Source organism: Neovison vison, chromosome 11 (genome assembly GCF_020171115.1).
Source record: "Neovison vison isolate M4711 chromosome 11, ASM_NN_V1, whole genome shotgun sequence".
NCBI lineage: Eukaryota > Metazoa > Chordata > Mammalia > Carnivora > Mustelidae > Neogale > Neogale vison.
This window is the reverse complement of record NC_058101.1, coordinates 103,477,983-103,501,429: the sequence shown is the minus strand read 5'-3', so window position 1 is coordinate 103,501,429 and position 23,447 is coordinate 103,477,983. Positions and strand designations below refer to the sequence as shown.

Below are 23,447 nucleotides of genomic sequence, written 5' to 3'. Positions count from 1 at the left end.
AAGCAAATTTTCACGTTTACTGGCCATTTATAAGTATCCTTTTTCGTGAACTGTCCATTTGTATTGTTTGCCCATTTTTTCCCTACTAGATTATCCTTTTCTTGTTGATCTGAATAAGCTGTTAAATCTTGCCATTTACATGCAAATATCTTCCCCCAATCAAAGGCTTGTGTTTTGACTCAGTTTATCGTGTCTTGTAACTGTTTACAGGGTGTTTTTTTTTTTAAACTTCATTTAAATTTATCAATTCTTTCTAGGTTATTCCGGGCCCTTTATACTCCATATAAATTTTAGGATCATCTTGTCAAGTTCAATTAAAAATTGTCAGTTCATCTGTGTTTAGAAAGGTATTGACAAAAGCATATCATAGTATTCCCTTGATTATTTAAATATCTCCTATGCCCATATTTATGTCTTTATTTTAATTCTTGGTATTTTTATTTGTACTTTCTTTCATCATACTTCCTATAGAGTTTTGTCTATAGTATTATTCTTAAAAAAAGAAACCCAGCTTTTGTTTTAATTGATCCTTGCCATTATGTTTTCTTTCTTTTTATTTTTTTATTTTTATTTTATTTTATTTATTTTATTTTTTTATTTTTTATTTTTATTTTTTAAAGATTTTATTTATTTATTTGACAGAGAGAGATCATAAGTAGGCAGAGAGGCAGGCAGAGAGAGAGAGGAGGAAGCAGGCTCCCTGCCAAGCAGAGAGCCCGATGCGGGACTCGATCCCAGGACCCTGAGATCATGACCTGAGCTGAAGGCAGCGGCTTAACCCACTGAGCCACCCAGGCGCCCTTTTTTTTTTTTTTTTTTTAAAGATTTTATTTATTTACTCAACAAAGAGAGAGAGAGATTACAAGCAGGCAGAGAGAGAGAGGAGGAAGCAGGCTCCCTGCCGAGCAGAGAGCCAGATATGGGGCTCTATCTCAGGACCCTGAGATCATGACCTGAGCCGAAGGCAGAAGCTTAACCCACTGAGCCACCCAGGTGCCCTATTACGTTTTCTTTCATTAAACATTTGCTGTAGGGGTGTGTGGGTGGCTCAGCTGGTTAAGCGTTCAACTCTCGATCATTCTGACTAAAGTATGTAGCAATTTTATTGGTCTCAGGGCCATGAGACTGAACAGTATGCCAGGCTCTATGTTGGGCATGGAACCTGCTTAAGATTCTCTCCTTCCCCAAACTAAAAATCAAACAAACAAAAGGCTCTACTCTTTGCAATTTTCTATTTTATGTTAAAAGATAAAAAAAAGAACAGAGTAATTATTGAGTTCAGTATTTGACCTCTCTATTTTTATTTCTGCTATATCATTTTACTGCTTTCAAAAACTGTTTTTGCTGTATTGTGCAGGTTTTGACATATAGTGATTCAGCTATCATTCAATTTTAAGTATTTAATGATTCCTTACATTTTTTTTTTTTTTTGAGGTATAACATATCCAGAAGTGTTGTTAGTTTCCAAACATATGGTTTGGGTTTTTTCTTTTAATGTTTTCATAAATGATTAGTAACTTCATTATATATAGACAAGAGAATGTTGTCTACATGACATCAACTCTGGCATTTTTTTTTTTTTTTGCAACTCTTTTTGTGGATGAATACTCAATTTTTGGACATGTCCACATGTAGTAGAAAAAAAACTATGCATTCTCTAATTTTATGTCTATTAGATTAACTTGTAAACTTCATTTCAATCAACTCAGCATATTTTCAAACAATATTTACATACAGTAAAGGATCCTCAAAGTAGCATCCTAAATCCCAGCAGTCAAATAAATTGCCATCAATAGCAGCTAATATTAGATCTGGAAGGCAAATCACATGATGTGTGCACATATATACACGAACGGTCTTTGTTCCCTATAAATGCTCTGAATCTTGTTCCTGGAAATAAAACTCCAATTTATAGTCACACCATCCTCAAAAACTGCCAAAGTCTCATATTTTTTTGGCTATAAACTTACATAAAGGTTAAAAGAAAGACACAGTATCTCCAAACATGAAACTGGGCGGTCCCATGGCTGAACTATTACAGACGGTTAACTCCTGTTGCCAGAGACATATGCTGTGCCCAGACTCCCAGGGTAAAGGGGCAGTGTTCTCTGCCTCTGTGGGTCCCCAGTGTGTAGAGATCTGCACAAGTCTTGCTTTTGACACAGCCTTGCCTTTCATGACGACAAATAATCAAACATCTATATTCATAAACAAATTCTCCTAATTCTTTTGATCATTTCGATTCTCCTTATCTTCTTCAGATCTACTATCCTTTTTAAGATCTGACCTATGCATGACAAATCACTTCTGTAGCTATTTTCTGTTTTCTTTCTCAAATACTTCCAAATAATACTCATCAGGTTGTTGGCTTTTATTTTGTCTTGGTTATAATGACAATATTCTTCCTACTTGACCTGTACATATTGTCAGGTAATTGTTTAATGATTTTTTATCTCAGTGCTACTTAGACCTAATTGTGCTTTGATCAATACAGATTCAGGAATATAAGCTTCCTGCAACAGTTCTATTAATTAATCCATGTCTTTTCTTTTTGTATTTGAAAGTATCCATTCGCCGAAGCAGTTAATTTATCCAAAAATCTCACCTAATCAACTCGTCCTGAGCATTCTATCAATATAGATCTTGTTGATTAAACTTGTTAGAATGTGTTCAGTCATTCTAATAAGCCCACTAATAAACTCTGAGGTGGTAATTTGATTCCACATAATCCCAGGATTGACGTGGTCAGAATGTGAACAAGTCTGATAGGTAACTTCAATGTCTTAAGTTATTTTGAGTAACCAAAGGACAAACAAAAACTAATAGTACTTTGACATCAATGAAATGCTCAGTATACAGCAAAACAGGGAGATCTGGGAATATAGACCAGAATAGTTTTGATTCAAACATCTCAGTGTGGTTCTGAAAAGATGAAATGCCGAGTCAGAATACTCCAAGTACAAAGAATTCTGTTATGACAAGTTAATAAAATTTTCCCAAGAAAGTAGTACCTAAGCTGGGTTCGAATCACTAGATGCTAAAAGATCAGTTCTCTGACTTACACATTTTTAATGCTGAAATCCCATATACAATATGCTCCATTAGAAGTAGTGAAGGCAGACTGATTTCTCTGCATTTGGATTTTCTGTGGTATTCTCAGTGAAAATCCAGTTTAGCACCTTCTTCATTATGAAGCACAACAAAGTTACCATACCATGTAATTAAGCCTGGATGTTAGGGTTTCTGCTCTAATCTTATTACTCAGATCTACCTAAATCACATCCATAGCCTCCAATTATTCTTTTTTCCAAGAGGATTATTTTCCTACCAACATGATAGGAGACAAATAAAAAACAGGATATAAGATAGAAACTTGAATCTTCTAGTTAAATTTAAGACATGAAGCTACTATAACTATTATTTATAAATCCCAAACTAAAAATCTTAATTTGAGAGAGAGACTACTTGGACAAAGATAAAAAGTTTTTTGTTTTCCTTTATTTTTCTCCTTAAGGAAGTAATTATAAATGTGGATGAGAACTAAGTTCAGAATATAACCTACATATATATACAAAACTGAAAACGTGGGGAAAATAAACTGATACTGTACCCTGCATTACTAATAATGGCTTCCCTGATCTTCCCTACCTCCTATAATCTGCCTTCACCAATGAAGCCAGAGTGATCTTGAAAAATCTGTCAATTCACATTATTCCTCCACTTAAAACTAGCCAGTGGTCCCATATCTCATTCAGAATAAGAAACAAATTTCTTAAGACGGTCTTTACAGACTATTTTACAAGGGCTTTCATAATAATTTGCCACAGCTTCCACATCCAGATCCAAACATTTCTGATCTTACCTCCTCCTGTCTCCCCTAGTCTCCTTCTACTCTACCCATCACTGTGATACCTGGGGTATTTCTTGAAATGTCAGGCATCCTCTTGTCTCACGGCCTTTCGGACTGTGGCCTGGGATGCTTTTCCTCCAGATGGCTACTTGGCTAATACTTTTACCTTCTACAAATCTTGACTCATGTCAGTCTTCTCCTAGTGAGGCTACCCTTAACCCCTTTTTAATAACTACAACTTTAATCCCACTCCTGGCACTTCATCCCCTCTGCCCTGCTCATTTTTCATACTAGCATTTACTGCACTCAGACACACTACAGTTCATCCTTGAACAATAGGGGTTTGAACAAGTCCACTTATAAGTGGATTTTTTTCAATAAATATAGTACAATACCATAAATGTATTTTCCATATGATTTTCTTAGTAACTCTTTCTTTTCCCTAGATTATTTTATTGTAATAACACAATATATAATTCATATAACATAAAAAGCATGTGTTAACTATTTGTGTTATTCCGGTCAGTAGTAGGATGTTAGTAGTTGAGTTTTTGGGGAATCAAAAGTTATACATGGATTTTCGACTATGCAGGGGAATTAGCAACCCACACCCCCTGCATTGTTCAGGGTCAGCTGTATATATTTTCCATGTATTTATTTATTATCCATTTCCCCAACTACAATGTTAACTACATAAGGGCAGAGGTTTTTCTTGTCTTTTCTTTAATACTGCATCCCTAATACCTAGAATCTTACCAAACCCAGCAGGTACTAATTCAACAGCTGGTGAATTAGTGGGGGAAGAAATTCAAAGCAGCCATAGTGCGAAAACACTTTTATTGTTCCTGAAGTAAAGATCTAAATTCACTAGCTTCAATCTCATAATCAGTTTAAGATTAAAAAGAAACAATTTATAAATGGGATTTCTAGCCTATGACGACTCCTGAACACACTTTATATAGCAACATTACCTGGTTATCTGAATATGAATTTTCTTATTTAGTGGTTTCCAAATCAAGCATTAATTTCCTAAAAAATTCAGTTGCCTCCGGGCAGCCTTATCACTAAGATATATAAAAATCGAAGAATATCATTAGCTAGCAGGAAAGCTTGCTAGACAGCCCAACTAAATGGGGAAAAAAAAGGAGAAATAGTTTTCTTTCTTTTTTCTTGAGCCAAAATGCACATGCACCAGCAACCAATCATAATTTAGACACTGGATGGTAGGTCACTCATGGGAACAGGACAGTACCAGGAGAGTAAATGCATATAAACAATGAATTGGTGATATTAAGAAAAGTAGCTTCATATGAAATAAGTAGTTAATGTACCTTATTTTTTAAATTTTTTTTGACAGAAAGAAAGAGAGAACATGAGTGTGGGGATGGGCAGAGGGAGAGAGAATCCTCAAGCAGACTCCCCGCTGAGCACAGAGCCACGACCAGGAGATCATGACCTGAGCTGAAGGCAAGAGTCAGACACTTAAACTGCCTGAGCCACCCAGGTGCCCCAATGTGGTTAATGTACTTCAGAAAACAGAATTTAAAAATTCAACTAAAAGATTTTCAATTCTCCAGATTAAAAAAGAATAGATTCTAATGTTTTTTAACTATCCTTCTCAAAATACTTGGTACATTTCATTTTTCAGAATTTCTTCAGATTTTCAGATTTTTTCAGAATTTCTGCTAGATTTCCCCATGAAGTTTGTAAAGTTAAAGGATGCTCTGAGTATTTGCCCCTTACCAGTTCAACTATTGATCTTGCTTCCTCTTGAGTGCAATGGAAAGGGCTGTCACATACCTGCACATTTGTGCTGGAGAGGAAAAGACAATGTTATTATTAATTGGGATAAAAAAGAAGCAATTACTAAAAAAGAAAACCAATTCCAAATACTCTACAATGAATGCAGAACTCCAGTAATTTATTTCCAGCCAGTGAAAAAGGACCTAATGAATATAAACTGAGATATTTGTACATTCTTTCAGGCAGTTATAAACATAGTGTGCCATAGCACTACGCATTCTAAATTTTTTAAAAAATTTAAATAATAGTATACAAATCTAAATAATCTCCTGGTATATAAAAGACTGTACAACAGAACTATACTTGGACTTTAGTGAGGAAAACCAAACCTGACACATGGAATGATGACTATAAGGAAGAATCTTCATCTAGGTGAGGTGATAAACACTACAACTGGCCAGTGAAAGATGCTATGGAATCCCTCAGCTAGGTATGGAAGGCTAAGCTAAGCTAAGGGTGGTGAGAGGAAGGCACATGAATATGAAAATTCAGTCTTCTTCCGGGGAGCGAAGCTCAGGGAGGCATAGAGAGGAGCTCCATCCATGGTCAAGGCCTTCCCACATGACGGGGAATGGCAGGCTATCCCCGTAAGCATGTCGCCCACTATGTATTTCCTATTTCCTGGAGGGAAGCAGAGGCATCATTCCTCCCAAAGATACTAAGAATAATTTTTAAAAATTTCATCAAAGAAATTAGATTAAAATGGATACAGAAAGAGGCAGTGAAGGAGTTAAAACCAAAGGGAATGTAATTAGCTGATCCCTAAAGAAGATGAAACACACACACATACTTGCCCTCCAAGTGGACCTGAGAGATATATATTATCAAATGCACTTTCATAATGGTTTTTGTGAAATTTTGGGATATATGGATAAAAAGATCTGTCTAGTTATTTATCTTTTTAATTACATCTGTCTGTAATCAGACATTGGGTATACAGCAATTACTGTTAAGTGGCTGTTCTGCTTTCTATCCAGACTCACAATGTGGGATTTATTTTCATTCTTGGCATGAATAAAATCTGATGCAAGTTGGCATTATCTTTAAGACGATTTTGTATTCTCTTCTCCACAGCCCATACTTAAGTACGCTAAAAACTGAAAAAGGTAAGGCCTTATAAGTCAGATGTTTCCTAAAGAATGTCAAAACTACATTTTAAAAGAACAGGGCAAAAAACTAGACACTGTGAAGTCTTAAGTCCTAGTCCTCTGAAGAAAGCACGGTGTATGCTAAATATGCTAGTTACAATGTTTTTAACGTTACAACTAAACCTAAGTAAAACATACCTTGGAAATTCTGGGAAAATGATGGTAAGAAACAGGGGAATCTTCTCTAAATAGGGCTGCCAGATAAAATCCAGAATACCCAATTAAATTTGAATTTCAAATAAGATCAAACTATTTTTTAGTATGTCTCAAATATTGCATGAGACATTTATTTTTAAAAGATGTATTGCTCTAAAATTTAGATTTAACTGGATATCCAGGATTTTATGTTAAATCTGATAACCTATTTCTGAAGTAACCCTCTGCTGCTACAACAAAGCAAACCATCAACAGAAATGGTAGAAAAGAGTCAATATTAAAGCCAACAATGTAAATTTTTAAAATTCTGAGTGACTTTTTAATATCCCCAGTAAAATATCTTGACAAGTAACCAATGGAACTGAGGAAAGCCAAGAGACTCTACCATTTTCATGTTGGACAAATTATGTGTACGGCTGTTTCAAGAATGAAATGGAAGGTATATACAAATAGACTTAAGAGATTCTTACAAGGTACACCAATATAAAGATGAGGGATCACGAAGCCTGTTATTTTTTCTCCAATAGGCTCTTCTACTACCATTAGCGAAAAACAGTGCCAACTTCCTCACTGACATCCTTTTAGTTAATAAAGTATACAATTTGGGTTGTAATATATTTCCCTCCGGATTTAATGTACTTTGAATGTTTGAAGGCATGTTATCAGAAACATTTTTATTTTCTGTAAATTGGCCCTTATGTAAAAATAGCTAGTACTGATTCATATTTACTGTTCAAAAATTATTCTTATACTAAATGTTAGGGACATGTTTAGATGCTGGGGATATAATACTGAACCACTGAACCCCTGTGGAGTTTATAATACTTAGGCATTCTCTTTAGTCTTAAACTACAATTATGGCCTGCAAAAGAAGAAGCAGTGTAATCTTTTAAAGGAAGGAATGACTCAGATGAAGGTGTCTATAATAAATGAGATTTAAAATAAGGACTAAGGAGACTGCTGCTTTCCTTTTTATAATATGATATTAAATATTTTGTTCTAAATTTACAAACATTATATAGTCTATACACAATCTTGCTAACCAAAATAAGCAGACATGACATCAGATGATTAGCAACACCAAAAATGCTGCGGATGACAAACCAAACTTCAATCAAAAATAGTAAAAAGGTGCGTTAATAGATACATAATAGTACAAAATGACTGACTATATAAAAAGATACCTGCAAATAATAAATAGACATATAGAAGATGAAATTTACAAGGCAAGCAATATGGAACATTTTAGTAAAGAGAAAATTACTTTCTTCCACACAATCTCAAAACAGACAAAGGCTCACACTCATTAGAATCCTCAAAGACAGTGTCCAGGACACAGATTTGCCAAGACTTTTCATTCTAAAGCAAAGTAGTCAAGAAAAATGAAGAGAAAAAATTTAAAGAGCTAAGAATGATAATGATTTTGGACCATAACCTCAAGAGTTTACAGAAGAAAACTGACACCGAAGTAAATCTATAGAAAGCTAAAAGAACTCGAGCTCTACATACATAGATCAAATACACCTTCCTCTAGAAAGGTAAAAAGAAACAATTTTAAGACCTACACAATTTGGAAGAACATATCTGTATATTTGTAATTCTTAAGAGTTATTCACTAAGCATGTGTAAACTACCTACTATGTGTCAAGTCCTGTCACTAAGTGCTGAGATACAAACTCAAAGCATAAAAAAAAAATAATAAAACAGGTGTGCCTGAGTGGCTCAGTGGGTGAAGCCTCTGCCTTGGGATCCTGGGATCCCAAGGGATGCCCTGGGATCCTGGGATCGAGCCCCACATGGGGCTCTCTGCTCAGAAGGGAGCCTGCTTCCCCCTCTCTCTCTGCCTGCCTCTCTGCCTACTTGTGATCTCTATCAAATAAATAAATAAAATCTTTGAAAAAAATAATAAAACATACCAAGTTCTACACAGAGGAGTGTATAGCAATGACCTGAGAGCACAGGTAATCTGCCCAAAAGAAATAAAAGTTCATTGCAGAACTGCTTCTTGAAGAATGAGCACACATTCATGGAGGAAAGACAATGAGATAGGAGGGGACAGAACATGAGGCTGGAAAAGTAGGTCTGGACCTGCTGTTTAATATATAGAAGAGCTGGATTATATTCAAGATCAAAGGAAGCCACAAGAAGTTTTTAAGCAAAAAAATGACAATCACATGTGTATCTGTCAAAGATAATTCTGACAGTACTATATAGAGTACATTAAATAAGAAAGTAGTTGTAATATAAAGTAACATAAAACAACTTATGAATAAATGATAAGTAACTGAATTTAAGTAAAACTGAATTAAAAATTAAATTAAAAAAATTCAGATGCTCTAGAAGTGCATCTGGGAATCAAAACATGAAAAAATTGAAAAATCTGGAAAATAGATGGGTCAGGATAAATAATGGTGAAATAAAATAAACTGGCAAAATAAACAGTACATCTCTGATTTCTTAAAAATTAGATAAATAAGCCATGGTGGAAGAAAGACTAAGAGGGGCTGAAGAGTAAAGCTCAAATGGCAAAACTCTATTTCTCCTACAACACAGTAGAAAGTTACTTTATGGAAGAATAAAAATAATCAAATTATCTCTGTTAAAAGAATATGTAGCTTTCTCAGTAGTAAAGAATAGTAGTAAAAGTAGTAGTATAAAGTAGGAAAGTAGAAAAAGTAGTAAAAGAATATGTAGCTTTCTTAGTAGTAAATACTAAGCAATGGAAAAAAAGAATAAAACAACACAAAGAAGACTATTCAAAGTATCAGTTACAGAATTTAATACATGCAGGGATCCTGGAAGCAGAAGAGTCGTACTAGATTTGAACAACAACTACCTGTTGGTTTTAAAATATCAGTAAACAATTTACTCCAACAGGTATTACATGTCAGTCATAAGGAACATAAAGATGAATAAGGTATCTTTATTTATCTGCTTTTGAGGACCTTATGTTCCAGAAGAGGAGACAAATTCATAAACCAAGCAGTAACTATAAATGCAATGACAGAAGCTCACAGGGAGCAAGGAATGTAGTGTCCTCAAATGCCAGCTCATCTGAAGGAACGCTTCCTATAGAAAGTAAAAAGTCAAAACCAAGTCTCAAAAAGAGGAGTAAGTTAGCTAGTTCAAGAAATGAGAATCCGAATCGGCCAAGAAGTCAATCTCTCACTCTTTGCAGATGATATGATACTTTATGTGGAAAATTCAAAAGACTCCACTCCAAAACTGCTAGAACTCGTAGAATTCAGTGAAGTGTTAGGATATAAAATCAATGCACAGACATCAGTTGCATTTCTATACACCAACAGCAAGACAGAAGAAAGAGAAATTAAGGAGTCAATCCCATTTACAAGTGCACCCCAAACTGTAAGATACCTAGGAATAAACCTAACCAAAGAGGCAAAGAATCTGTACTCAGAAAACTAGTAAGTACTCATGAAATAAATGGAGGAAGACACAAAGAAATGGAAAAACGTTCCATGCTCATGGATGGGAAGCACAAATATTGTGACAATATCTATGCTACCTAAAGCAATCTACACGTTTAATGCAATCCTTATCAAAATACCATCAATGTTTTTCAAAGAAATGGAACAAATAATCCTAAAATCTATGTGGAACCAGGAAAGACCCCAAATGGCCAGAGGAATGTTAAAAAAGAAAACCAAAGTTGGTAGCATCCCAATCCCGGACTTCAAGCTCTATTACAAAGCTGTCATTATCAAGACAGTATGGTACAGGCATAAAAACAGATACATAGATCAATGGAACAGAATAGAGAGCCCAGAAAAAAACCTTCAACTCTATGGTCATCTAATCTTCGACAAAGCAGGAAAGAATGTCCAATGGAAAAAAGACAGTCTCTTCAACAAATGGTGTTGGGAAAATTAGACAGCCACATGCAGAAGAATGAAACTGAACCATTTCCTTACACCACACACAAAAACAGACTCAAAATGGTTGAAGGACCTCAATGTGAGAAAGGAATCCATCAAAATCCTTGAGGAGAACACAAACAGCAACCTCTTTGACCTCAGCTGCAGCTACTTCTTCCTAGAAACACTGCCAGATGTAAGGGAAGCAAGGACAAAAATGAACTACTGAGACTTCATCAAGATCAAAACCTTTTGCACAGCAAAGGAAACAGTCAACAAAGCCAAAAGACAACTGACAAGAATGGGAGAAGATATTTGCAAATGACATATCAGGTAAAGGGCTAGTATCCAAAATCTACAAGGAACTTACTAAACTTAACACGAAAAGAACAAATAATCCAATCAAGAAATGGGCAGAAGACATGAACAGACATTTCTGCAAAGAAGACATCCAAATGGTCAACGACACATGAAAAAGTGCTCAATATCACTCAGCATCAGGGAAATACCAATCAAAACCACAGTGAGACACCACCTCACACCAGTCAAAATGGCTAAAAATTACAGGTGTTGGTGAGGATGTGGAGAAAGGGGACCCCTCCTACACTGTTGGTGGGAATGCAAGCTGGGCAGCCACTCTGGGAAACAGTATGGAGGTTCCTCAAAAAGTTGAAAATAGGGCTACCCTATAACCCAGCAATCACACTACTGGGTATTTACCCTAAAGATACAAACGTAGTGATCCCAAGGGACATGTGCATCCAAATGTTTATAGCAGCAATCTCCACAATAGCCACACTATGGAAAGAACCTAAATGTCCACTAACAGATAAATGGATAAATAAGATGTATGTATATATTGGCAGTGGAATACTATGCAGCCATCCAAAAACCCACAAAATCTTGCCATTTGCAATGAGATGGATGGAACTAGAAGGTAAGTGAAATAAGTCAAACAGAGAAAGATAATTATCATTTGATCTCCCTGATATAAGGAATTTGAGAGGCAGGGCAGGGGTTGTGGAGGGTAGGGAGGGTAAAATTGAAACAAAATGGTACTGGGGAGGGAGACGAACCAAATCTCAGCAAACAAATTGAGGGTTGCTGGGAGGTGGAGGGAGAGGGATAGGGTGACTGGGTTATTGACATTGGGGAGGGTATGTGCTATGGTGAGTGTTGTGAATTGTTTAAGACTGATAATTCACAGACCTGTACCCCTGAAGCAAATAATACATTATATGTTAATTTTAAAAAAAAGAGAAAGAAATGAGAAGAAAATAGTGGCAAAGGAAACAGCATGAATGGACTGGAGGTCAATCAGAGCATGGTGTTTGTGGAGTAACAAGTGTTCTACGTTGTTGCAACATGACAAGGTCAGAAGTGATGGAAAATGAGGCCAGACAGGTAGCAGGGGCCAAATCCTAGAAGGTCTTGTTTATTCTTCTCTGAGAAGTTGGGACTTTTTGGTTCTTGAGCAGAGAGGCTTATCAGAAGCACTTACGTATGAAGCTTTAAAACACAGATGCTTAGACCCTACTCCTCAGCCTAATTCACTGGGTTTAAAGAAGGAGACAGTGCACCTGAATTTTCCAGTTTTCCTAGGTAAATATAACACACTATATGTGATTTGAGAGAAATGTTGTGATTAAAAAAAAAAAAAATGTGGACCTAAACTCAACTGAGTAGGAAAAATAGACTAAAAAGGAATGGTTGGGGGGGGTCACTAATCAGTAACAGTGTATATTTTAAGGAATAAAGAGAAAGAAGAAATTTACTAAGACAAAGGGAATAAAAACTTTACTATTGTGAATATATTTTACAAATCAAGTAGTGATAAAAATAATAATGGACAAAACGAGTTAAAATTTGAAGATTCTGACTTTACAGTATCTAGATGCATAAAATTTATGCCCAGAAATTTATGTCCTGAAAATTCTTAAGCTAAAAAATTATTTAGTTGTATTTCCTTGAAAAGACAGAGGTAAGAGTACATTTGGAATCTGGCTTAAAACCCGGATCTACTACTCAGTGTGACCTTAGATCACTTAATCTCTCTGCTGTCAATTTCCTCATGAGTAAAATGGAGACAATGATACATATCTTACAGAATTCTTGTTGACTATTAATTAAGATAACACATACTAAACACTTTGAACCCAAAAAATAGTACAAAGTTCAATAAATGACAATTCTTACTGTTAACATAATCCTTATCATTACCTAGGAGACTACAGAAAAATGACTCCACAGAGAGTACAAATCAAGTTACCCTCAGAGTAAAGAGAATTACACTCAGCATGGAAGGAATGACATCAAGCTATAGAAAAGCTAACCAAATCAACAGTCTCTAGCTGTGTAGCTGAGGAACCTGGAAAACATATAAACCCTTCAAGGACTGCAAAAGCTTTTCAGAAAGTACCATTAAGGAAGGAGATGAAAGCAAACAGCAAGCAAATACTTCTCTGGACACTGAGAGACTCCTTTTTAGAGGAGCTCACCACATGAACATCTCACTTAGAATATCTCAGAATATCATGAAGGATACCTAGGTCTACTAATTACTAGGATAGTCAGGACCAGAAGGCTTTCAGTTATACCCAGTTTTGTTAATAAACTGTATTAATTAAATTAGAAACAATCAAGTCAATTTTAAGATTATGCTAAAAAAGAGTGGTCTGCATAAGACATAAAAAGAAAGGAGATAAGGAGATTAGTGAACTGACAGTGTTACTTGAACTTACAAGAGAAGTATAATGCCCATGCATTTGTGTTATAGGCAAGATGAGTCTCTCTATGACATGGATAAATGACTTCTTTAGACTAATTATTTATTCCATCTGATTACTCTAATGAGTTCATCTTTTTTTTTTTTTTTTTTAAGAGAAAGAGTATGTGAGCAGGGAATAGGGGGAGAGGGAGACAGAGAGTCTCAAGGATGCTCCATGCTCAGCACAGAGCCTGACAAGGGGTTTGATCTCACAACCCTAAGATCATGACCTGACGTGAAATTAAGAATTGTACACTGAACCGACTAAGCTACCCAGGCACCCATTATAATGATAGCTTTAACACTTCTATTGATTCCCAGACTTCATGCTCCAAAGGGCAGGGATTCTTTTTATTATAGTCACACCAATAATCCTAGTATCAGCAGAGTCCCTGGCAGAAGACCTTCAAATCAGTATTTGTTGAAGAGTGAATAACTTCTGAATTTCTCCTGATTCCGAGAAGGGGACAATGAAGTTGGGTGCCACTCTACTCTCTAAAATGACTATCTGTTTGTTTCCTACAGTTAGACTTATCAAGAGCCCACTGTTTTTTTTTTCTAAACCTGTTGATGTGAGTTGCCCTTGTTACTATTTCATAATTTAAGTGGTAATTATGCTCATCAAAGAAGGGAGTATGGAAAAAGAACAGATTCTATGAACACTAAGCAGGCTCTAGAACTACAAAGGCTAAAAAGCCTCAATAAAGGTAACTCACTATAATAACTGGTGTCAAAGTAGTGTGGGTATGAAAACTGTAAAAAAAGGTTTAGGAAACAGAACCTAAGAATCTTTAAGAGTTTTTAACTGTAAAGAGTTTAAGGATTAGAGGATCTTATCGTGGTTTTCTATTCTATATTATGTTAGAATATATATAACTTATTTGGAACATATACAGAAAAGGTCTTAGCCCTAAATCCAAAGAGGAATAAACAAATGTACGTTTAAATGTTTTAAAATAGGAAAAAATGAGTTATGTATGTTACTATCGTTTGATTCCCTTTCATCAATCAGCTAGTGACCCAGATCATGTTGGATAAAAAGTCTTATTACTATTTCACCAAGAAATGATGTAGTAGTCACACATAAACAAAATAACTATTTGCATACTGAAAAATCACTATTTTTTAATCCCATCTTTACATACATCACAACATATTATAATTAAAATGCCTATTTACTCAACAGAATCCCCCCCTAAACTATAAATCTGAGAAAAAGGGACCATGTCAATTCCTACTTTCATAGTGTCCAGCACTTGGTACTGCTTTCCAAATGGGTGTTCCATAAGCATTTTTTAAATGAAAAAAAAAAAGAAAATCCAACTCTCCTTTTTTATCTGACTAGTATAATATAGCTGTTTAGTACCATTAATAAAATAACATTACATAGAAAAGATGAATTCTTACCAACTTATAGCCCCTCCATCACACTTCTTCATAAGCAATGTTTTCCAACATTCATGAGTAGATTTAATAACTTCAAGAGCAAAAGCCTATTTCAAACCAAAAACAGACATAAAGATCACATCACTCTACTAACATGGAACTATTCTCACTATGACAGCTTATTTTTAAGAATACGAGCTCTGGAGTCAGGCAAACCTGAGTATAAGTTCTGGCATCCTTATTTATCAGCTGTGTGACTTTTGAGCAAGTTACTTTATCTAACTCTCAACTTCTTCATCTGTTAAGTAGAAGGTAATGGAGATAATGTAATTTGGGGGTTGGTAAACTAGGCCCAAACAGGCCAAATCTAGCTCACCACGGGTTTTTGAAAATAAAGTTTTAGTGAACATAGTCATGCCCATTCATTTGTGACATGGCCTATGACTGCTTTAGCACCACAATGGCAGAGGTGAGAAGTTGCAACAGAAACCATATAGCCTACAAAATCTAAAATATTTACTACCTGGTGCTTTACAGAAAAAGTTGCCAACACCTGATTTAAATTAACCAGCTGCTGAAAGGATAAACAAGTTGTATGCAAAGTGCTTAGTCTAGCCCCTTGCCTGTAAGTAAGCATATACCTATTAATTCCATCGCCATCAAAACTGCAGTCGAACTGTATAATCATTTTGGAATATCCACTGTCTAAAAGTAGTAAGCCTCTTAAACATTCTCAAATTTTTTCTTAGTATAAATTCCTACTGTGGCCCAAAATGCAAAACCAACAATATATACCTCTTGCTAGATCCGTATCTAGAAGACTATCTAAAGGAACACTTGCTTTGTTATTCCAAAGCAGCAAATTTCATTTTTCTCCTCCTAATGTTGCTAATTTTCCCTAAGGAGGGTCCTTATATATTAACTAATTCATACTACCTCCTTTTTCTTTCTATGACAACTAAACACATTATGGGAAGAAATGAAGAAAATAAAAAATCTTGGGATCCAAGATGTAATAATGAGAAATGTACTTCTGGGGGGAAAAAAAAAATTCTTTCAGCTCTATTGTTGCCTGAGATACAGGAGTATGGCCCAAGGAGACGGTACTGGGGAGTTCCACTTAAGATCTGGGCCAAAAAAGCCAATTTACTGTCCAGATAATACAAAGAAAAATTTTTAACTAAATCATTCAGATAATTATGATTATTCAGAATCACTTTTCCACCTGCTTAAAGGAGTTGGCAGGAAAAATCTTTTTCAAACATGGTGTCATCTTTTCAAATATGGTTTCACTTCTATGTGGGACACAAATAGCATAGAGGACATCAGAAGGGAAAAATGAAGGGGGGGAATTGGAGGGGGAGATAAGCCATGAGAGACTCTGGACTTGGGAAACAAATTGAGGGTTTCAGACAGAAGGGGGCTAGAAGGATGGGTTAGCCTAGTGATGGGGATTAAGGAGGGCACATATTACAATGAGCACTGGGTGTTACAGGCAAACAATGAATCATGGAAAACTATATGGGGAGCTATTAAGTACTGTATGGTGACTAACATAACATAATAGTAAAAAAAACATGGTGAAGAGATACAATTTAATTTTCCTGAGTTAGGCACTATATTTTAAACAGAAGTGGTAAAAAGCAATGAATAAGATATTATGCTCCAAAATCAGGTTGTATAATTGACCTAGTCTTCACTCAGAAAAAAATCAGTATTTATCAAAATCAAGCAAAAGAAAACAAAGTAAGACAAAACAACAACCAAAAAAACCCACCCCAAATTACCTCATTCTATAAATTCATGATTTAGCAATTTTACCCTGAGGCAATAAGGAGCCACAAAAGTTCAAATGAAAAATATAAAATAAAAAATTTTTTACAGAAAAAAAAAACAAAAAAATAATTGATCTTATAAATTTTTAATACATATATATATATATATATATATATATATATTTTTTTTTTTTTTTTAAGAAGGAGTATCAGGGCACCTAGGTGGCTTAGTGATAAGCCTCTGCCTTCTGCTCAGGTCATGGGATCCAGCCCCGCATTGGGCTCTCTGCTTGCTGCTTCCCCCTCTCTCTCTGCCTGCCTCTCTGCCTACTTGTGATCTCTGTCAAATAAATAAATAAAATATTAAAAAAAAAAAAAGACAGTATTTGAAAACAGATTTTATATCTACATTTACTAAGTCTTAGACAAAGTGCTCAAGATCTTAAGGATTCTTTGAATGAACCTCTTCAAAAATACTAGGTCAAGCAATAAATTCTTATATAGCAAGACATTTATTATAATTTTTAAGTTTCCATTCACATTGTTTATTTTACATATACTTTACTCATTAGTACCCACATAAGTGCTGGTGTATGTGTAATTTAAATAATGGTAATAACTTTAAAAAAATATTCCATGACTTAAGACTTCATGTCTTTGGTTCATTTTCTCCATTTGTGTCGTATCAGACAAACTTCATGGTAACTCTGTGGTATTCTAACAGAAAAATCCTATGACAGTAAAATAATTCAAAAGTCAGTCATGGTAGACTGAACTCTTAAGGGGGAAGCCCCTTTGGATTTACAGTAAGTAAAGTAAATAACTTTCTCCTCTCCGGGATAGGAAATGGAAGCTTCTTCATACACAGTTTGCAGAGTTAGAATAACCATGGAAATCCTTCATTTTCTGAGATGAGGGAGTTGTCAACAGATAAAGAGATGAATATATATATGTATCAAAGCTTATTAATTCACTTAGATCTCCTGAAAAAAAAATCCTCTTAAATATATATGTTAAAATGTCCTTAAATATTGAAGTCAATATAAAGCACTTTTGTTACCATGTTACATAAAAATATTCACATAAGAAACGCCCCAAACTGAAAGAAGTATTGTACAAGTATCGCAAGGTCCGTTTTCAAATAAAAATTATCATTTTCACCTTGTTTTTGAATTCTCCATTAAAAGCAAACTGGTTTTCAGGTTTTCCTTCTGGCACCTTATAAAATTTAAACCAATTAAGCGTAGCTTCCAAGTAACCTGGTTTGTATTTCTTAACATCATCAATATCTGCAAGTGAAGAAACAAAATGCTTTTTGTTAAAAGCTGAAACCCATTCTCATTAGTGGTAAAACACTGGACTAAGGGAATCTACCTCTGGGGCTAACTTTCAGCATAATCATTAACATGTACCATACTACCTCTGGACTGGAGATTCTTTTCACATGTAAAACATTGCTCCTTCATTCTACAACATTTCTTAAGCACCTTCAGATAGTACGGCAGGCACGGGGTGGGGGGGGGATAAGCAGATGAAGACATGAAGACAACAAAGTTTTTTTCCTCAAGGAGCTCAGAGGTCTAATTAAAGCAAAGAGAGAACTAACAGCAATGTAGTGAGTGAGATATGCTTAAGGACTGATGTCATTTTGTAGGCAAAAGGGCTTAAGAGTAAGATCATTTACATCAGGATCTGTGTTTTGGAAATATTAAGCTAAAGGACAACTGAAGATAAAATGCAGAGGGCAGTCCCCGGAAAAGGCTACACTAAAGTGAGATGAGAAGGGTTTTACACACTTACACACCAAATACTTAAGTTTCTCATTCCGTGTCAGACATTGTTCTAAGCAGTAAAGTAGAAGAGTAAACAGAATTAAGTCCCTACACTCATGGTTTATATAGTAGGAAGAGACAGACAACAAACAGAGAGACAAATATACAATGCTTAGTGGTACAAGTCTGATGAAGAAAAAATAAAGCAGAGTACAAAAGAGAATGCATATGGCAATTTTAAACAGAGTGATATCTGGATGGTTCAGTTTTTTTCATTTCAAATTCTGTAATGATTTCCAGGATTTAAGTTCTATTACCATAAGAACAGCTCAACCATCACATTTTGAGGACATTCATTTAAATAATTGGAAATATTACTGTATTAATAACAGACCCTTCTCCAAAAGAGGTCTCCAAAGAATGTATCCTTCCCAATAAATATCAATTAAATAAAATATGAGGAATAACTAGGTAAAACTAGCAATCTGTACTCTCCACCAGACTTTGACTTAGGGGAAATTTATCATAGCCCTTTATGCACACTATAACAGCCATGACAGCATTTGAAAAATGAGAAACTTATTACTAAATATAGATGACACAATGCACTGGGATGATTCAAAGACCACTGGTTTCAGACCTGCTCATCCAAGTCTCGTGGGAATCTCCATTCACAGGCATGATAGGGAAAGGCAAGCATTTTGCAGGCATGAGTTAGGAATTATGCTTTTGTTTGCTGTGCTTGCCTTTTGCCTGTTTCATCAAGGTTTTGTAATAGTTACATTATGTCTCCAGAAGCCAGATGTTTCATGTAAGTGAAATGAGTGCGGTAAGGCAGACAGCGTAAGAATGGCAGAAACCACAGCAAATGAAAGCCTGAGTATGCTACCTTAAGGCAATCAAATTTAACATTTTTAAATACATCAGTGGGCCACACGTCTATCTCAAGTAATTCTGGGGCAAACAGCAGAAATACTACAACTAAGGGAAAAAAACAATTACTTGAAACTGAATACAGGGCACACTTACTCTATTAATCACAGTCAATACATACTTCTTTCCAATACATACTTCTAAGTAATGGAAGATGTTAAAGATAGGGAATTCTAAAAAGATTAAGAACTTCCTAGTATTATATGTTGTATCTTATGTCATAGAGTTCTTTGTCATGTCCAAAATCTGAACACTCAATATATATTTCATCTAATACTCATTGTTTCCTCTTCAAATTCTGATTTTCTTCTTGCTGTATAGAAGGTGCTTCTTGCTAAAGTGAGCTTTCTATTAATCACTTTCCCATATACTGTATTTTTGCAACAATATCTCTTAAATTGACTGATGAGTTCCCCCCACTCATTGTTTTCTTAGAGGGAAAAACAATCTTTTAAATTCACTGAACTTGGGGTGCCTGGGTGGCTCAGTGGTTAAAGCCTCTGCCTTCAGCTTAGGTCATGATCTCGGGGTCCTGGGATCGAGCCCTGCATCAGGCTCTCTGCTCAGTGGGGAGCCTGCTTCCTCCTCTCTCTCTCTGCCTGCCTCTCTGCCTACTTGTGATCTCTGTCAAATAAATAAATAAATAAAATCTTTTAAAATAAATAAATATGTAAATTCACTGAACTTAATGCAGAAATGCAATACAATTTAATCAATGGTTCAAAATAAATAATTTTCTATTATTTAAATTTGATTTATTACTTTATCATTGTACCTTACCCAATCTATTGTTCTCTATCCCACGGTAAATTTTTTTTTTTTTAATAAATGCTTTTTAACCAAGTTACTTCAAATAAGAAAGGAAAAGCTAAGTTATCCAATATGTAACTTGGCTTAGGCAGCTTTCTCTTCAGACATTATGAAGGCTTGTTAGGCAAAGATAATAATAACAGAAACCTTGACAATAATGCCAACAAAACACTTCCATTCTCAATTAATTATAACCTAGGAAAAGATGCATTTTCACACACACACACAATTCAAAATACACAGAAACCTCAACAGCAAATGCCTCAAGCCAAAAATCTTATATCTAATACCAATAGCCAGATCAATTACTCTTCTGAAAATATGAAAAATTATACCTACAATCCGTAAACTGATTTATAATTTTAAAAAGGGATCATTTGTCCATCATAAGCTGAACAACTTCATTTGTTCTTCATAAAACTAAGAAGTACATTCATATTAAATATAAGAAAACTACAGCTAAGAAAATGCAAAAGAATTGCCAAACTTTGTCCAGTACAATCATGGCATAATTAGAATTATACAAGTCTTCTAATTCCATGAATTCTGCTTTTTCTTCTATACTGTAGAGTTACATTGTCACAGGTTTTCCTTATGTTAAAAGAATGCAAGTGTAGATGTTCTTTTTAGTTTTATTGTGGTAAAATATACACAATATAAAATTTACTATTGAGCACACCACAATATTGTGTAACCATTACTTTCACACACTTGCAGAATTTTTCATTAGATGTCATTTTTTTACTATATATGTTAAGAAAAACAGTAATTCTCTAGAAGTCATTTATTACTAATCTTGGAGTTAACATCAAATAAAAGTTTTTTTTTTAAAGATTTTATTTATTTATTTATTTATTTATTTTAAAGATTTTATTTATTTATTTGACAGAAAGAGATCACAAATAGGCAGAGAGGCAGGCAGAGAGAGAGGAAGGGAAGCAAGGCCCCTGCTGAGCAGAGAGTCTGATGTGGGACTCGATCCCAGGACCCTGAGATCATGACCTGAGCCGAAGGCAGCGGCTTAACCCACTGAGCCACCCAGGCGCCCCTTATTTATTTATTTGACATAGATCACAAGTAGGCAGAAAGGCAGGCAGAGAGAGAGAAAGAAGCAGGCTTCCCGCCGAGCAGAGAGGCCGATGGGGGGCTCAATCCCAGGACCCTGGGATCATGACCTGAGCCAAAGGCAGAGGCTTGACCCACTGAGCCACCCAGGCACCCCATACAATTACACAACCTATTTTCAAGATGAACTAACAGAACAATAAAATCAGAATAATCCAGAAGAGTTCTTTTACATAATCAAGCCAAACATTTCAGTTTGTTTTTAATTACGAATCAAACTCTTTTAATTGAGATCTACTTGAACAGCTCTGTGGATTATTAACGAAGACTTCACACTTCTATAAAATACTCTTGATTGATGTCCATAGTGGTATGTATGTTGAGTCTGGTAGACAACTCTGGAATGAAGTCCACACTTTCCTTGTACCAGGTATGTTTTAGCTTTATCATGCATCAGGTGTGTTTATGCCCAAAATATTCATGCCAGCTGTAGCAGTAGTTAAAATCTTGAGAATCAATAAAATATTACATAAGGCAATGATTTTGACAGTACAAAAAAGATTCTGTTTCTGCAAAAGTAATTTGAATGTTTTGAAAGAATTCAATAAAGTGTGTTGCAAAAAATACCTGTTGTCAAATTAGGCCTGAGTAAAAAAATACTTAAAGATGAGAAAAAGACATAAAAATCTACAATTATGTATCTATCTCTGCAAAAATGATTTTAGATATGAAAGATCAGGGCCAGCCTCTGATAAAATGTATTTTAGCAAATTCTTGGATGAAGTGTAGGAACAACTTACTCAAATATTTAGAAGAGGAGTCCTGAGAGGAAGACAGGAAGTACCAATATTCTCAAGTATGAGTGTGCTTCACACGTTTAAGGAAGGCAGTAAGAAAGCCCTATGTTCAGAGCAGAGTGAAGAAAGAGTGTAAGGAGAGGCAATGAGAGGAGCAGCCACAGGCCAGTCACAAAGGACACTAAGGGCCATCCTTTTTGAGATGAGAAGCCAGTAGTGGGTTCTGGGCAAAGGAGTATGGGTTTTAGGAAACTCGCTCTTTTTGCTGTGTAGGTAAAAAAGACTGTGGAAAGGGAGAAGCAGAAGGAAATCAAGCAATAAGCTATACAGAGAAGCTACACAGATTAAATATGATTAGGGCCTAGATAAATGGCTGTTTTGTGGAGGTGGTGACATATGGTCAATTGGGGTATTTTTAGAAAGCAGACCGAGGGGATTACCAAAGAAAGAAAAAATTTAAAACAAAAACCACTAAAGATCAGACTTACATAAAATTTAAAGTTTCAAAGAACTAAAAAGGAATAATTGACAATATTAAGTAACAATTTAAATTATAGTACAATTAAAAGCAGTTACCTAAATATTTATCACCCTAGTTTATTTTTTAAAGCTCCATAAAAGGTGTCATACTTCCTACAAGTAGTATACAGCCATTATTTACTTTATAACAAATCTGTTTCCAAACTTGAAAGTTTAATTAACAAAGATTAAATGGAGTTTTCTTAAGAGAATTTTTATATTAAAACTAAAGATATGTAATTTATAAGTAATCATAGTTCTATAGAAATCCATTGGAATATTTATAAATTTCTTTATTAAATGCTAGCTGTAAGGCAAAACAAAAAATGATGATGCAATACAATAACAAATTTTAAAGCTCAATTTGCCTTTTCCAAATTTAGCAATCTCCAGTTTAATTTAGTTTTTCTTAACTAATTTTGATTTAGAAATTTATAAAAGCAAAGAAATTAATCTAAAATATCTTAGTCAAAACCCATCATTCTGCCTGTAGACAATAAAGGATCATAATACTTCACATTTTTTAAAAGAAATTTTTGTGACTTATCATTTTCCGTTATCAGAGATATTGGTATATTTTCCTGTAATCTGGTTTCTTTTCAGTATATACCAATTCACTTGTTTCTAAAACCTAAAAAAAGTCACAAATTGTGATCTACTAAGCAAAAAGAAAAAAAAGTGGTTTGTAAATTGAAGTTTCTTCTGTTCTTTTTTACTAAAAGTACACTCTCACACAAGGGAGAGTTTCTAGTCATATGTACTTGCCTAGACTTCAATTTTACCTAGATTTC

The 23,447-nt window shown here is 34.9% G+C and overlaps 1 protein-coding gene across 1 annotated transcript in view; it reads right to left on the bottom strand.

Annotated features, from left to right (window-relative positions):
* Positions 1-23,447, bottom strand: part of PPA2 (inorganic pyrophosphatase 2) — an 87,816-nt gene that overhangs the window by 11,689 nt on the left and 52,680 nt on the right. The window contains exons 8-10 of the mRNA XM_044224363.1: positions 17,922-18,049; positions 15,007-15,092; positions 5,594-5,663 (exon numbers count right to left, since the gene is read on the bottom strand). Of these exons, the coding sequence (XP_044080298.1) occupies positions 5,594-5,663; positions 15,007-15,092; positions 17,922-18,049 (284 nt within the window). The remainder of the gene's footprint in view (positions 1-5,593; positions 5,664-15,006; positions 15,093-17,921; positions 18,050-23,447) is intronic.